Below are 15801 nucleotides of genomic sequence, written 5' to 3'. Positions count from 1 at the left end.
ACTTTCCTTGTTGCAGAAGGGAAAGTGCTGAAACACAAGTATGTTTTTTCTTGCATACATTTGCACCTGTGGCGTTCCAGAGCCATCTGGTATTCCCTCTGCACTGCTGGTAGTTGTCCCTCCTCATCCATTTCAAAAAGTTTATTCTCCAACCTGGTATCCAGATGTCTTCACATTGTTACTCAGTTCCTGGGATGGCACTGGGAGAAGCACCAGCATAGGCAGGGTTTCAGAGGCTGCTGCTCCTTCTCTATGTTACAGAAGTACCAGAAGACCAGATACAAGTTAGTGGGCCATTGACATTTTCTTAGTGCTGGTGCTATTAGCACTGTCATTTAAGCAATGATATTAAAAAAGAGCATCTTTTTGTAGGGAGGAGTGATGTAGACAGGGCCTTGCAAGGTGACTTGGTCTATTAGGAGGTATTGATAAGAGCTATTAAAATGTCCTCAAAATAGAAACCTTTATTGTCAAATAATGGTGAAAACAGATCTTGAATTCTGAGTATTTAACAACACACAAAACCAGCAGTGCTCTGTATATTGTGTATTCAGGGTGAGTATTTCTCTGTGTGTTACCACTAACCCTTTACTCCCTGGACACTGCTGCTCTTTGCTGTGACAGGACAGCAGAGCACTGTGAGAGTAACATGCCTCACTGTGCTTGAAGTGACATCTTAGGTCACAGTAGTATTATTAAATCGCTGTAGATAAATGAGTTTTGGTTTTGGATGTTAAGATACATAGCCAGTGGATCTGCTGACAAGGACTCCAGATGAAGAACTGGGAATTCCATGCTGTTTCCATCTATGTAAAGTCTCTGTGTATCGTCTTTCACTATAGAAAGTTCTAGCTGGTAATGCAGTGGGTGCAGGAGAGGTTACTTCTGGTTGATTCATCTAGCTTTCAAAAATAATTTTTCAGGTTGATACAGTTAATTATACCCATTCCCCAACATTAAATGTATTCACAGTCCTGATAAGATTTGCACAGAAGACTGCATTAAAATATCAGAAGTCTCTTTAAGACCTGTTTTACTACTGAAAATTCTCAGTTCTGCATTGAGGCACTATGTGATTATAGTACTTTGTCATTTAAGTTCTCTTTGTTCCTTCTTTCCTTTGCTAATGTATAATAAGGTACTTTATAACGTAACAAAGTACCTTATTATAAATCTGCTTTTGTTGTTTCTGTGTTATGTTCACATGAACCTCTAACCTGATCCTAGATATTAAAAATTATACTCAAGACTTTGTTTTGCCATGAATAAGTTCATATGCTTAAGTTGGAGATAACTGGGACATCAAAATACATGTAAATGGAATAGTTACAAATGTTAACACTGGCTTACTGTCTACAAATGGTTAATTTGTATTATTAATCTCTTAATAGTTGGGAATTCAGTAAGATCAAAGTAACATTTCTAAAAGATGCAGGTTGTTTGAACCTTGCATCTTTTGATGTGTTGTTGTCGGAGGCTGAGTTTGGGACTTTTCAATTTGCACTTCTTGGGTTTTGGCAGGTAAGGGACTAATGAGTTAATAGGCTGCTTCAAATAATGATGCATGTTACCTTGAAATACTCTCCTGATGAAAATATTGACTGGGCAGAACAATTATATCCTTGTCCTATTTATGATCAGCGAATGAATGCCTTATGTTGGAAGTCATATCACTGGACATCATAGTGTCTCTCTTTCTCTGTGTGTATATATAAATATATATGTAGATATAGATATATATATATAATTAACTTGACCTTAATCATAAGTTTGACAAAAGTATTAATGCAGGAGTGCAAGGCCAAAATAATTTGTCAGCAGTTCACACTCCCACTAAAGGTGGGATTTAAAATGTCCACAGCTTTCTCATGCTTTAGGTTTCACTGAATGTTTTAATTGTGCTTCATGCTTCAAATCTATTGCTGATTTTGTTTTTCTTCTCTATTCTCTTTCAGAAAGATGAAGTGTATCTCAACTTGGTGCTGGACTATGTTCCTGAAACAGTATACAGAGTTGCCAGACATTATAGTCGGGCCAAACAGACACTCCCTATGATTTATGTCAAGGTAGGTAACTGATAGATGTGGTTAGGTAAAGAAGGATTTAATAGAAACAGACTCTGGGGATACTCTTTTCTGACATAATAAGTTTTCTGAAATTTTTAAAAGCACATAAATCTTGAGGGAAGGAAAATTAGAATTATTAGTTTTTATGGTGAAGGAAGAATAGAGGATTGAGGCTTAAACAAGCACTCCCAATTTCTGACTTTGCATAAATCTTGGAATGGGTGAGGGAGACTGTGGGGGGAAGTGTTTTGTTTTTGAAGCAGCTTAGAGACGGACACCAGCTAGATTAGCAGCTTTCAGTTTCCTGAGATGATGAAGATATAATAGAACAAAGGTCAGGAAGTGAAAGAGGATGTCAGGAAGATGTTCCCTTATCTCTCATTTTCCCCTTTTCCTGGCATGAGTAAGAATTCATGTGCTTTTGTTGTGGGCATAAAAGGCATATTTTTGTCCCCACTTGGAGCTCATTGACTCTTGTCTTCCAGAGCTACATGGGCAAGATGCTTGTATGCACATACTAGCTTTAAAACCATACTCAAGTTGTCTACATCTTTTACACAATGTTTAAAATAAAATTTATTTTGCTGTCAAACGTGGGACCATCTGGGTCTCACAGTTCCACTTTGTATATCGTGGTGACCATAATCCACACACAGGTGAATGATGATATTTTCACCTGGCATTAACTTGTGAACATGACATCCAGGTAATATTAAATGGAAATTAGCGATAAATTTGCCTGATTCCTATTGATTCTCCAGACTCCTCTTTAAAAGTGTAATTCTTAATGTGAGGGTTGACTTAAGAAAAATACTTTAATTTGGTTGAAAGAAGATGAAAGTTAAAAAGTTGAAAGCTACAAATAGTAATTTTATCAGTAATGACATTTTGTGCCATAACTCTATGCATAAATTGCAAACGGCATGTCTCCGCAATAGCCAGCACCGGTGCCTGTTTTATAAGAAAGGACAGAATTTTATCATCCAGCAGTAACAATTCCTGTTGCAAGGTCACACTGTTTGCTCTGCTGGTGGAACAGCATGTCTGCAGTTTATATGCTACCCAAAAATCTCTTAGCTTAGCTTTTGATAAATTTTTTATATATGTTTTGTCAGTATTCTTGCGCTTATTGTTCTCCATTATGGGAACTTGAGAAAGTTGTCCTTACTTACACTTTCAGAATAAAATTTGCTTCAGCTCTTTCATCTTGCAGGATGCTTGGGACTTCCCATTCCAGGTAACCTGGAAGGCTGTTCTTACTTTTCTGGCAAGGCAAACCTTGCACATAATCCTGTATTTAAAAAGATCATGTTACCTCAGTGTCATTAAGGGTTTTGCAATTTTCCATGCATCTTGGCTACCCAAAGGTCAGATCATACATATTTGTTCATTTCTGATTTGATACCCAGGCAGGTAGGGAACTGGGTAACAAACTGTTAAAAAAACTGCTGGGAAGCTGTTCTAGTAATCTTCTGGTTAATTTTTATTTGTAATTTCTAATATGGTCTAAGGAATTCTTGGAAATTTTGGGTTTGCTGTGTGGAGATGAAAGGCATACTTTCTAAATCCCACATGTGTTGACTTGACCCCTCAAATTAGAGCCGTCTTTTGCATTATTTTGCAATACGCTTGCACAATACATACTTAACGTGTCTAGAACAGGCAATTTGGAAAACATGTTTGTTTACTTTTCTTTGTGCAGAGTCGTGGTTTTCAGAAACAAGAATGAAAACCAGAGACCTAGAGCCAAAATTCAAGTTATTCTCTTTCCATTTCTATGTTTCCCGCCAAACCAGCAACAAAAAACAAGGGGGAGAGAAAGTGTGACGACAGAGATAGTGGTGAAAGTGAGGCAAACATGACCTGATACCAATATCTAGTAATTGCACATGGTTTTATAGACAGTTAAAGGTGATTTGTGGAGAATGTGCTTAGAAAAGGAAAGTGTGGAGGTGCGTCTCTGGTGCAGTGTCCTGCCTATGGCTTGATTTTAACTGGAACCTTGTGGGGACACAACAAAAATAACAAATAACTTGGCAAGTAAGCCTTCTGTCAGCCTTAAAGCAGGGTTTCTGTGCCTTTAGGACTAGATGTGCTATACAGCCCTAATTGTATTCAGCACCTCTTTGTTATCCATAACCGCAAGTGTGTAGCTCCAGCAGCTGGACATCCTCCCCTTGCCTTGTAATCTTATCCTGTGAAGTTCTTGGCTTTGTAACATCTCTTCTTGCTGTATTCTTCCTTGCTAAGGGGTTAGTCTTGGAAAGGGGGCAAAAGAAACTCTCCCTCAGCATGCTTATTTGTTGTGCCTTGCATAAAATTATTCTGAGCATTTGGTTTTATTTACCTTCTCTTTTTGTCCAGAGATCTGACTGTGTCCCCTCAGCACTGGGACATTCACTTCAGTGACAGGCTGAGACACTGTTCTTGTCTCTGGGCAACATTTAATATAACTTCATCTACTAAAGGGCTTTCTTTTGGCTCTTGAAGGGCAATTTTTTCAGTTGTTTGGTTTGATTTGGGGTTTTTTTTCATAAGCTGGAATACTTCATGTCTATGAAGAGGCTGATTTATAAAGCAAACTGAAACACCTTTATTTTGTGTATGTTTTTTACAACTGCTGTTATTTATAAATGTTGGAAGACTGGCACAATTACTCTTTTGGCATTATGCTGCGTTTTGTAAGGACAGATGAACAGTTTTGTAAGGACAGATGAACCACACGTGTGGGTATGTGGCACAGGGTGGGGAAAGTATGCAAATACCTTGTCCATCTTCATAGCACTAGTACACATTCAGTATGGTCTTTTTTGAGAGCTTTTGTTTTTCTTCTAATAAGAGTTTGTGCTAAACTAATTGTTTACCCCGTCGGACTCGTGTTTCTGTGTTCCAGTTGTACATGTATCAGCTGTTCCGGAGTTTAGCCTATATCCATTCCTTTGGGATCTGCCACCGGGATATAAAACCACAGAACCTCTTGCTGGACCCTGATACAGCTGTTCTAAAACTCTGCGACTTCGGAAGGTAAGCATATCTGTGACCTGAAACCTGGTGAAGTGGTCTTCCTTCAAAGTGACCCTGGGTGCAACTTTGCCAAGAAATCCTCTGTGTCCTTCAGAAGATCTTTCTTTATCTGTAGCTTTGAAAGAGAACTTCTGATATTCTGTTTTCCCCTCAAAATGAGTTCGGGGTGGGAGGGTGGGGGGAAAAAGCTGGAAAAGGATATCAGGAGGGAAGGAATTAAAATTCAAGCCTGTTACATTTTCAGGTATTAGAAAAATAAAATAAATATGCAGTCATATAGGAAAAATACTACACCATGGAAAAATACAACCAAATCTTGTAGCGAACTGTGTTTTGGGAAGAGAGGACAGGTGCAGTGGCACCGTATATTAAAAAGGCTAATGTTACTCTTTATTAGTCTACTTGCATGTACACCAATTCACTTCATGTTGCCAATACCATAGAGGCTCAAGATCAGAAGCGGGACTTCCAGTTGAAGCTCTTGGATAGTGGACATCTGTATTCTAGTTTCCGATGGCACATTTATTTCCAATGTCTGTTTAAGTGAGTCGCATGTAGAGTCCAACCCCCATCTTAGAACTGATATAGAAATTCTGGAAACCCACACTGAGGCAGGAGGCAGATTTCTCTCTTGGAAAGTCCAGTCTTTAGATTGTACTATAACTTTGCAGACTAAAATAGGTAGGGTATACGTGGAAGAAGTCATGGAAGCTGCTGTTGCTAAATGCACTTGTCCATAGCGAGTGGGAATGTCAGATGGTGGTTATTCAAGCAGTGCATCATCATGCCTGGTGGCTTGGGAATCTCCTCCTCAGCTCTGCCTCACCAGTGTTGGAGCAAAATACAAATCACACTGAAACTCAAAAATAATAATGCATTAAAAAGGTAGTATTTACTATCTGTTATCAGTGGGAATTTTTTAACTGTAGTTTCTGTATAGAAAACAGAAAACTGAGACTTTTTAAAATGGGTGGTAGGAGTCCTTCTTCCCTGAAGGCTGAAAGGAGTGTTTAAAAAGCTGAACACTAGATTTGACTGGCTTGCCCCTCTGCAGTGTTCGGTGCTGCTTAGTTAAATGTCATATTTCTGAAAGGGCAATTTTGTTTTCCAGTTCCTTTTTTGTCTAATTTAATTGCTTGTTAATTAAGAAAGAAGTATAACATGTCCATACTCATGTTCCAAAATCAATGTCCTCTCATGGTCCATTCTTTTCTTGGATTCTTCCAACAGTAGTGGTTGAGGCAATACTGTAGGTTATATCCTTTGTGGCTGATCTCTTGCAGTATAAAGGAAGCCTTCATGTTAATCGTGGACCATTAACATGGGAATATAATGGCAAAGTTTATTTTCCTTTGTCTCCTCATACCCCTTTAACCTCATGCCACACTCCCTTAAATAGCAAAGAGAAAGAACATTATGATAGAAATTAAAAAGCAACCAAACAAAAAAGCAAACTAACAACAACAACAACAAAAAACCAAGCAAACATAAACCCTCCACTTGCTTCCCATGAGTATTCAGAGATTTTGAACCTTAAAAGTTAACTACATTTGACTGAACTGTTTTCTGTCCTCTTTACCTTTGTAAACAAACCTTTGTATCTGGAAAAAGACAGCTACCAGCCAAAAATCTGACCCTATTTATCAGCTAGATTGTAGTCGGAATTTCCTTTGCGATGTCCAGTATAAGGAAGATGCTTGAGGGATTGGACTCATTTCACAGTGAAACATTGAGTCAGTGGTTTGCATCAGCTTAGAAGGACATGGTACTTCAGCATTTAGGAATTGGGAGTGGGTGAAGAGTGTCAAAGCTTGATGTTAGTCTGCACAGCAATACTGTAAAAATATTCATTACTGAAATGTTACCATTTCCTTTTCAGTGCAAAGCAGCTGGTTCGTGGAGAACCTAATGTCTCGTACATCTGCTCTCGGTACTACAGGGCACCAGAGTTGATCTTTGGAGCCACCGATTATACCTCCAGTATAGGTACGTGCATGTATTTGTTGAAATCTATCCCAACTGCGTGAGTTTTTATTCGGTAGTTAAGTGTCAAGGTTTACAGAGATCTCAGATATAATCCCCAGGGACCGAATTTTGTTGTAAATGGTTAAGGACCACTTCTTAAAGAAATAAAAATGTTTTGTAGATGGCTGCTGTGATTTCTACACCTTTCAGGATTTCAGTGTCAATTACACTAGGAAAGGGACTTTTTCAATGTAGAGGGGAAAATCTGATTACGAAGTAGGAAAAAAAAATCAGTGTAATTTTGCCATTTAGTTTAAAAGTAGGTATGAAATCTTAAGCCAGAAAAGTATTTGATGACTTCAAGTGTAAAGAATGACTATAGAAAATCAGTTACTGCTTCTGATATGCTATGATTTAGACACAAATAAGTCTGTGATTTATTTACTTGGCTTTTAGGAAAGAGTTTATGGGGGGGGGAAATGTGTCCTAATGATTGACTTTAAACTCTCCTTACAGTTTTACTATATTGTGTACAGCAGTCCTTCTAATTCAACTTGTTCTGCTAACTTTTGTGGTCTTTTAGTCATTAATTTGGAACACGAAGAAGACTTCTTTCTAATACCTGACACATAGCTGTGTCATGGAAATATTAGGCTAAAGATTTTGCTAGAGGACAGGTTTTCTTAGAGTAGAGTCCTAAAAATAAATAGGATAATGAAAAATCTTAAACAGCAACGTGTTGGGTGGTTGTGAGTGACTACTTCTGGTTTTTAGTCAAGATGTTCCCTGTGCCCCTTCTGAGTTCTAGTGTTAAGGAGACTAGATTTGGCTCTCACCTTAGCACAATATTGAGGAACTTTTTGCCTTGCTTATGGACTTGATTCACTTAGGCAAGGTTTAATGTTTTCAAAAGGATTTGAGGATCATGATCAAGTCTTGGCAGAATGTGTTTATAACCACTTAAAGTATATTTAAAGTTGTTATGGTCTAACTAGTGTGAAAGTGAGTGGCTGGCTGACTTGTTCCAACTCTGCAGTTCTTTGAGGGGGGAAAAAAAAACCCACCAAAATGTGTTCCTGAAGGCTTACCTGCTCTCACTAATTTTTTTTCCCATCGGTTATCATTTGGTATGTATTTTAGCAACACTTAACATATCTCCCCGGTAGGAAAAAGAAGCAGAACCAAGAGAAGTCTGGGGAAAGTAGTGGCACAATATAAAAGGGCAGAACATATGGTTGGTTGCTGCCAAAAATGGCGGCCCCAGCCCCACTCTTGCCCCTGGATACCCTGGATCTCACAGTTTATTGTTTAATACACCGATTCAGCTTCAACTGACAAGAGACTTGGCAGGTTAACTTTCTGCTACGTGAGTGAGTGCAATCAGCATTGCTGCATAGTCAAATAAGCAGCAGGGCCCAGGTAAAAGCAAAGTGTCAGGAGCTCATGAGTGAGAGGAAGGTGGCTGATCACTTTTGACATCTTTTTGCCAGCTGAGAGCTAATAGGTTGTCTCCGCTGCATTATCAGAGTGCAGAGACAACTCGTTTCAGAGGATAACTGCATAAAACAGGTCTTTTATGTGTCACCGGAAGAGACTGTTTTACAGATAAACCCGTTAGGTGTCTCTTGTTCCAACTGTGTAATGACTTTAAACTTGCACTATTTGTCAGACCCTTTTTCAAGGTGCTCTTTCCATTTTTGTTGTCTTACATACTGGTCTCTAAAATAGTTGTAATAAAAATTACATGCTGAAGTGAGGAGTCCATTTTTCACCTGCCAAAAAAAAAAATCATGGATTTCAGGTTTTGTCCAGTCTTTCTTGTACCAACCCTCCAACTCGTGTCCCTTAAGGTCCTTTTTCTGAAATTTGCCCAGAATGGCATAAAAAAAAAGTTCAGCTAATAGTCTTTCCTTTCTTCCTTCCCGTCCTTTCCACCTTCCACTTTTTTCTCAGCAGAATCTTTGCATTTGGGAGCTGAGAAGGAATAAAATGCTTTTACAAATTTAATGGTTTTCACGTTCTGCAAATAAGTTAGAAATTCTAAAGGTTTAGTTGTTTGATGCTGCTGTTTCCAGTGGTAGTAAATATTCCTTAGTTCTTGCTGGATAGGCAGCAACAGTGCTTAGTGAGAACTCTACCTTATTTCTCTTAGGATTGTTCATCCAAACTCAACCAGCTTGTTGGAAAACCAACCAGGTTTATTAAAAGAGAGGAAGGAGCACTTAATTATTAGCGCTTTATCCGTTGCTCAAAGTGTAGGGAACTGTGAAATGCTACAGTATGATAATACTGCATTTTAAACTTTTTGGTTTTAATGTTGATATGCTTGGGTTTCTAGTTCTTGTTTTCCTATGAATTGTTAGCATAACAAGCTTTTCCTGCTATAACCTTTATCACTCTATAAGAATCCACTTGTGTGTGTGTGATAACAAAAGGTCAACTTACAATTAAGGTGGGGATCTTCACTATTCTGTTTAAATATCCTCTCTTAAAACTACGTTAAAAGTAAAATCAGTGAAGCCAAAAAGTGTCCTAAGTAGAAATTTTTTGTATGTGATCTGCAAGGCTTCTAGGTTTTTCTGAGGGTTTTTGTTGTTTGCTAACTTTACTACTTATGGTTATAATGAGCTGTAATAGGGTAATTTTTGGAAGTATTTCTGAGCAAGAAGTACTTTTTAAGACTAGGCAGTGGCACCGATGGCCCCAGAGTGTCAGCACAGCCAGCTGCATCATGACCATTTCCATAGTTAGTCATCTTGTAATGTGTTAGATCAGTGTTTCAGTCATCACTGTAACCAGGAGTGGCATTGCACTGTCTGGCTTCACATAGGTTGTCTTTAAACACCTGAATTTGGCCTTGCAACAGTACTTGCTCTTCAGTGTGGCAGAAACTAAAGTTTGTTCCAGAATGTGTCTTTTCATCGTGGGTGTCACAAGAAAACTATAAGCTGGCTTTTGAACTGTAGGATCTTGATTATTTCCTCAAAATGCATGACTTAAATTCTAACCCAAAGCGTCCCTTCAAAAAATAATTCACAGCCAGGAGTTTTTTTAACTTTTGTGAAGTACTGCATTAGTGCTGTATTTAAATATACACCATAGTAAGAGTAGCATCAAATCACATTTACTGCAGTTAATGCCTCTCTGTCTGCCTCCAGCAGACCCGGGACTCTATTTTTAAAATGATGACCTGGGAAATGACCTATTCAAGTTTTTAAATAGCCGCTGTTGCCAAATAGCTACAAATCCAGGCCTGTAACAGCTCTGTCATCTGCCTGTGTTACAGTTTTATGGGATTTTTTCAGTGGTCAGGCACAAGTATCCATGTCAACTGGGTGTCTTCATAGCTTGTACAGTTTGGGCCTTTGTGCACCTATGACTATGAATTCTGCAGATGTGTGTGCATGTCCCTAAAGCTTGCTGGGGATGGTACTTTGTTTATTTCCTGCAGCTGATACACAGGAGGGTTTTTTTGTTGTTGTTTGTTTTTGTTTTGTTGGGTTTTTTTGTGGTTTGGCTTTGTTTTTTGGGTTTTTTTCCAAACCAAGCTCTTTCAGCTGTCCTTTGACAGTTTTTTGGCTGAAGCTTCTCCTTTGCCAGTCTGTGTATGTTACAGCATCTCAGAGTATGTTGATGGCATGCTGCTGGCAGTTCTGGTCATAAGGGAGATGCTTCCTGCTGAAAAACCATGGGATGGCTGCCCACATTCCCCTACATTGTCCTGGGACAAATGCAGGCACTGGAGCAGGGGTGAGTGCAGATGTTTGTGTTGCCATGTGATCCTTTTGTGTAAAAAGCAACTGTGCAGCTGAGCTTTGCCCCCACGACATGCATTTTTTTTTCAGTAGATTAGGTGGCAGGGCAGTGGAGGGCTCACCAAAATGTGGTGGTGCTTTGGCATAACAAGGGTCTGCTGGACTCAGTGTGTTTTCTCCATCACTGCACTGGCAGGAGTTGGGAGCATTCCAGAGGGAACATTTATAGCTACTGGCAGGGAAAGATTGATCTGCGTGGCTCTATTGCTGGCTTCTCTTGGAGTGTCCAAAAATAAGTATCATGAAGTGGTTCATTCACTTTCCTAGTGAGTGCTAAGACAGAGGGAGAGAGTATTTGACCTCAGCAGTCTGGAGCATAAGCTCCTCTGCAGGCATATGTAGCTGGCCTAACTCAGAGTTTCTTGGGGAAGAGCCATTACAAGGTGTGTCCCAAAACTGTTGCCAAACAATAAAAAGTATTTGCCTCTGTCAGATGGCAATTTCCAGTGCTGAAAATAAGCACATGTTAATTCACAGAACTACTCTATCACCTGTCATTGTAGTTTCATCTCTTCATTGCAAAATAACAGAGATACCTGTGTTTAGCTTTTGTTCCAAATACTGGAACAAACATGTCTTTTCAAGCATTTTCCTCTTTCAACCTTACTCTGTCTCTGCTGTCTGTGGCTTGACGTGCAAAACTTGCACCAACATAGCATGCATGCATGTAATCCTGAATTTTGCTCTTGCTGTGACATCCCAAAATTTGTTTCAAACAAGCAGCAGCGAAAAACACTTTGGGGTCTGGTATTTGGCAGCTATAAGCTGCTAATTTTATGACTTCCCAGAGCTGCTTTTCTGACTCTTGGTTTCTTTCCTGATAGTTTGTTTCCACAGTTTACAGAGCAGCAACTTTGAGTCACCTCCAAGATGGAGGAAGTCCATCAAGATTAAGGGATAGTGAGGCAAAGAGGAATAGATAAGAGTAATAAAAAAAGTAGAAAGGTAAATATGCCCCACAAAGCATGAGATAAATGAAAGTTCTTAATTTGTACAAGATGGATGTGATAACCCCTTTTTTTTTTCCTTTCCTCCTTCATTTCCTCCATATAACAAGTTAGAGGAGCTAGAGTGTAATACAATGAAAGCTGCTCATTCTGGGAAGAAGAGGGCCAACTTTTCAGCTTGGATAAGTAGAGTTTGAGATTACAAAGAGTGAAATTCATTGGACAGGGTATTCTGTCGCAGACAACTCAAAATGACCATTGCACACTAGTAGAATTAAAGCCAAGGAGTGTATTTTGCAGGTGTTCCTCCCAGATGCCTCTTCCTGAGTGAAAGAGAAATATTCCTTTTCTTACGTTCTCTACTGCTAGAATGCATTCAAAAGCAAGGGTATCATACAGATTATTATTAGACAATGTCCATCTAGCAGCTGTGAGCATCAGTAAAGTACTAGAAATTTAATTTAATTAAAGTTTTGTAGTATAAGAGGCTATATGAATTTTTGCGTGCTTGAATTAATGGAGGTAGGTCAGGTGATAATGGTATTTGTCTTAAGTGTTCTCCAGTCTAGGAAAGATGTGGCATTAGCTACCATTATAATGTGTGAAAGCTATCTGAAATAAGCTTACTTGAAGGTTGCTTTTGGCTGGCAGTTGTATTTATTGTCTGTATTGTTCAGACTACATTTCACTGAAGGTGTGAAGAAAGTACCCTTGCCTGCTTTCTTAAAATGAATAGCTTTCAGTATTTTCTCTTAAAATTTCACATTGTCCCAGCTAGTTTGACATAAGAATTTGTTGACTTGTTTTCTGTTAAGATTCTCTCTTACCTTGTTTATTACCTAGTTTAAAGCATGTGAATGACAGTCCTAGTTTGCTTTAATTAAATTACACATACTGAAAAGAAACAGTTCAGAAAATGCTTCTGCTCCCATGGGAGAAGGTAGTTACACCACAAGCTTCCTCCAAAATATTATTAACCTATAAAGGTTAGCTCTGACTGTGCTAAGAAAAGTATCTGAGAAGGAGCTATCAAAAATTGATACCTTATCATTTCCCATAAGTAACATGTCTTCAAATACAGAATTTAGTACTTTGTTTACTTCAGGCTTGAGGAAAATGGTATATCCTGATTTGATACATAAATTTTAAAATGCCAGATTTAAAGGGTAGGGATGAAAAAAAAAAAAGTCAAACTGTCCTGGAGCCACATTTTAGTCCTGTTAAAGTCAATGGCATAAATTTCATCAAGTTTCATCAGAGATGAAATTTCTTAGTTTGTTCCTTATTGTACATTGCTCACCAGAGTTATATAAACATCTGTATAAATTGTGTTTTGTTTCTGTTCCTGCTTGGAGCTGCTCAAGTTAGCCTCCACTCTGGCTTCTGTTGAGGATGCTTCAAGGATTTGTTCACTTCCTTGCCCAGGGAACATTGCCCAAGTCCTAACTTGGAAGTTGGTGAAATTACACGCCTGGAAAAAAGCTGGGGATTTTGGAATGCCTGAGTTTTACTTCAGCGTATGTTTAAAGTGTTAGCAAGGAAAATCAAGGAACAGTAAATAGACTTTTAACAGGACGTTAAATTACCTGATTTGGAAGATTTCAGTGCACAAGGAACTACTACATAGGTTTCTGATGGATGTGTATATTTGATGGATTAAACCTACCATGAATGTAGCATGTATTCTCAGACATTACCAGCTGTTTCCTCATGACCTACATCCTTTCTTTTTTATCTCTCTTCCCATATGATGCCCTCAGCTTTCTCAGGTACCCTCCGCTGTTTGTGCTTGGCCTTCTTGCTTGAGCAAAGACCTGCACATTCTTTGACTTGTTTGCAGTTACAGTTTGGCAGGGCTGGGGCAAACATGGTGCTTTACCAGGAACTGAGCCCTCCTCTCCTCAGCAGTAACACTGATGCATGCTCTCCCACTGTTTTTGCAAAATTTCTGTGATGGATTTCAAGACTTCTGCCCATCAAACTTGTCCAAAATTGGTTGGTGGAGTGCAAAGACATTTAGGGAAACTGGGAAAGGATAAAACAGCAAAAGCCAGCTTCTAGAGCAGCCAAACCAAAAGGTTATTTAAAACAGTTTTAAAAAACCACAGTCTAATTTGAAAAAAGTCATTTTTAGCATAGTTTCAGAATTTTAAAAGGAAGTGAGTTGTGAATGATGACTTACTCTTGTGTCAGCATTGGGTTTGTGTATATTCTGTCAAATATTTTTCCTTCCCATGTATGTTATTTCTTTTTCAATGCAAAATAAGGATTGAAGTTGTAAATAATGATTATAGATTTGGGGTAACCACTTGTTTTGTAAAGGGCAGTGTAAAGGACTCAGCTTTTTCAAAACCCTTTAAGGTGCCTTTAAATAGATTTTTAAGTTACAGTCCTCTGACTGCTTAGTGCATTTAATCTGTTTTTTCAGTACTTCTGAAGAACTCTATGCTATCTGTTGCATTTGTGTTTAATTTCCTCTAAATCCATTATGCACAGGATGACAAAAAAAGTGCTGTACGTGTTAGTCCAACAGCAGGAGCTATCATTTAGCAATTGGATGCAATCAAATGTTATTTATGTGATTCCTTCTTCATTTGTTGTCCGAAAGAGATCTTAACACCTTGGTGGCCATATCAGCTTTTATTAAATGTGACTAAAAGAGGAAAAAGCATCATCTGGTATGTTGACTTTTTGAATTTCAAGAGTCAGCTTTCAAATTATTTCTGGTTGCTGTTTCATTGGTGTGGTGTTTGTACTAAGACATTAGGTAAAAGTGCATCCATCTGACTTGGAGGTGAATGATTTCAAAAGCTGCAGTAATGAGCAGTGCTGTTTCTCTACTGTATGTTCCAATTCAATCATATCTTTCTTGTGAAGAGAGGGAAGTATTTTTGCATAGCCACTCTCTCTTTCCTTTAAAAATCAGGGAAGGGAAACTCTGTTCTAACTTGTAGATTACTTTGTTATAAATCTTGAATTCCTGAAAGCTTTTTTTAGTTATTTTTTGCACCAGTCTGTAGTGGTTGTAACAAAGTGATAATAGACTTTCGAGAACTGATAGAGACGTTTTCTTAACTCAGACCTTTAGCCATAACTGACAGTGTTGTGTGTATCCTGCTTCATAGAACCAGAGTCATAGAATGGCTTGGGTTGGAAGGGACCTTAAAGATCACTGAGTTTCAACCCCCCTGCCATGGGCAGGGGCATTGCCTGTTAGACCAGGTTACTCAAAGCACCATCCAGCCCAGCTTTGAACACTTCCAGGGATGGGACATAGTTTAAATACATCAGGACATAAAGATTTCTGGTTTAGCATGAATTATCTCAGTTGGAACAGGCCTCAGGAGGTAAAATCTCTGGGGTTTGACTTATGGTGACACTGTTATCTCATGGGGGAAGGTTAGCTCATAAAAGTAGGCAGGAGTTCAAAGAAATATGGGTGGAAGGGGACTGGTTTTCCCTTTTGGGGAGTTACAGTGTTGTAGGCTTTACAAATCTTCTGTTGCTGATTGCTTGTTTGAGAGAAGATTTTATCATAAGGTTTCATATTTGTTGATGACTTTCTAGAAAACCTTATAGTCGATCTGTTTTTTTGGAGAGGCAGTTATCTCTGCATCAAAGTGCAATACTTCTACTGTGTTGAGCAGCTTAAAATTCCACTTATTTGGTGTGCAGTTGCATCAGATTCTCACAAACATCTGCTAAACAGCGTTTACTGCATTTGCTTTGTTAGATTATTCATTTTAGGTAATTATGTTTCCAAAAATAATATGCTATATTCCATAGTAGTCTTAGATACATTCTTAAATTACTGCTGTAGTATTCAATTGCCAAATTATTTAAGGAGATATACATGTAATAGAGTAGGAAAAATTTCTTCATGTAGGAGGAAGAGCTGCTAGGGACTACTCATGGCTTTTGTTATATGTATGAAAGTTAGTTGATGGCTCTTCTTCTGAGAATGCTGTTGACGTGATCTATGAC

The 15801-nt window shown here is 38.5% G+C and overlaps 1 protein-coding gene across 2 annotated transcripts in view; it reads left to right on the top strand.

Annotated features, from left to right (window-relative positions):
- Positions 1 to 15801, top strand: part of GSK3B (glycogen synthase kinase 3 beta) — a 154719-nt gene that overhangs the window by 94755 nt on the left and 44163 nt on the right. For both annotated transcript variants that reach the window (XM_027730438.2, XM_027730439.2), the window contains exons 4-6: positions 1956 to 2066; positions 4960 to 5090; positions 6970 to 7076. In XM_027730438.2, the coding sequence (XP_027586239.1) occupies positions 1956 to 2066; positions 4960 to 5090; positions 6970 to 7076 (349 nt within the window). The remainder of the gene's footprint in view (positions 1 to 1955; positions 2067 to 4959; positions 5091 to 6969; positions 7077 to 15801) is intronic.

This window comes from Pipra filicauda, unplaced genomic scaffold (assembly GCF_003945595.2).
Source record: "Pipra filicauda isolate LSUMZ 115617 unplaced genomic scaffold, ASM394559v2 scaffold69_size3009148_pilon, whole genome shotgun sequence".
Classification (NCBI taxonomy): Eukaryota; Metazoa; Chordata; class Aves; order Passeriformes; family Pipridae; genus Pipra; species Pipra filicauda.
This window is presented reverse-complemented; position numbering and strand designations above follow the sequence as displayed.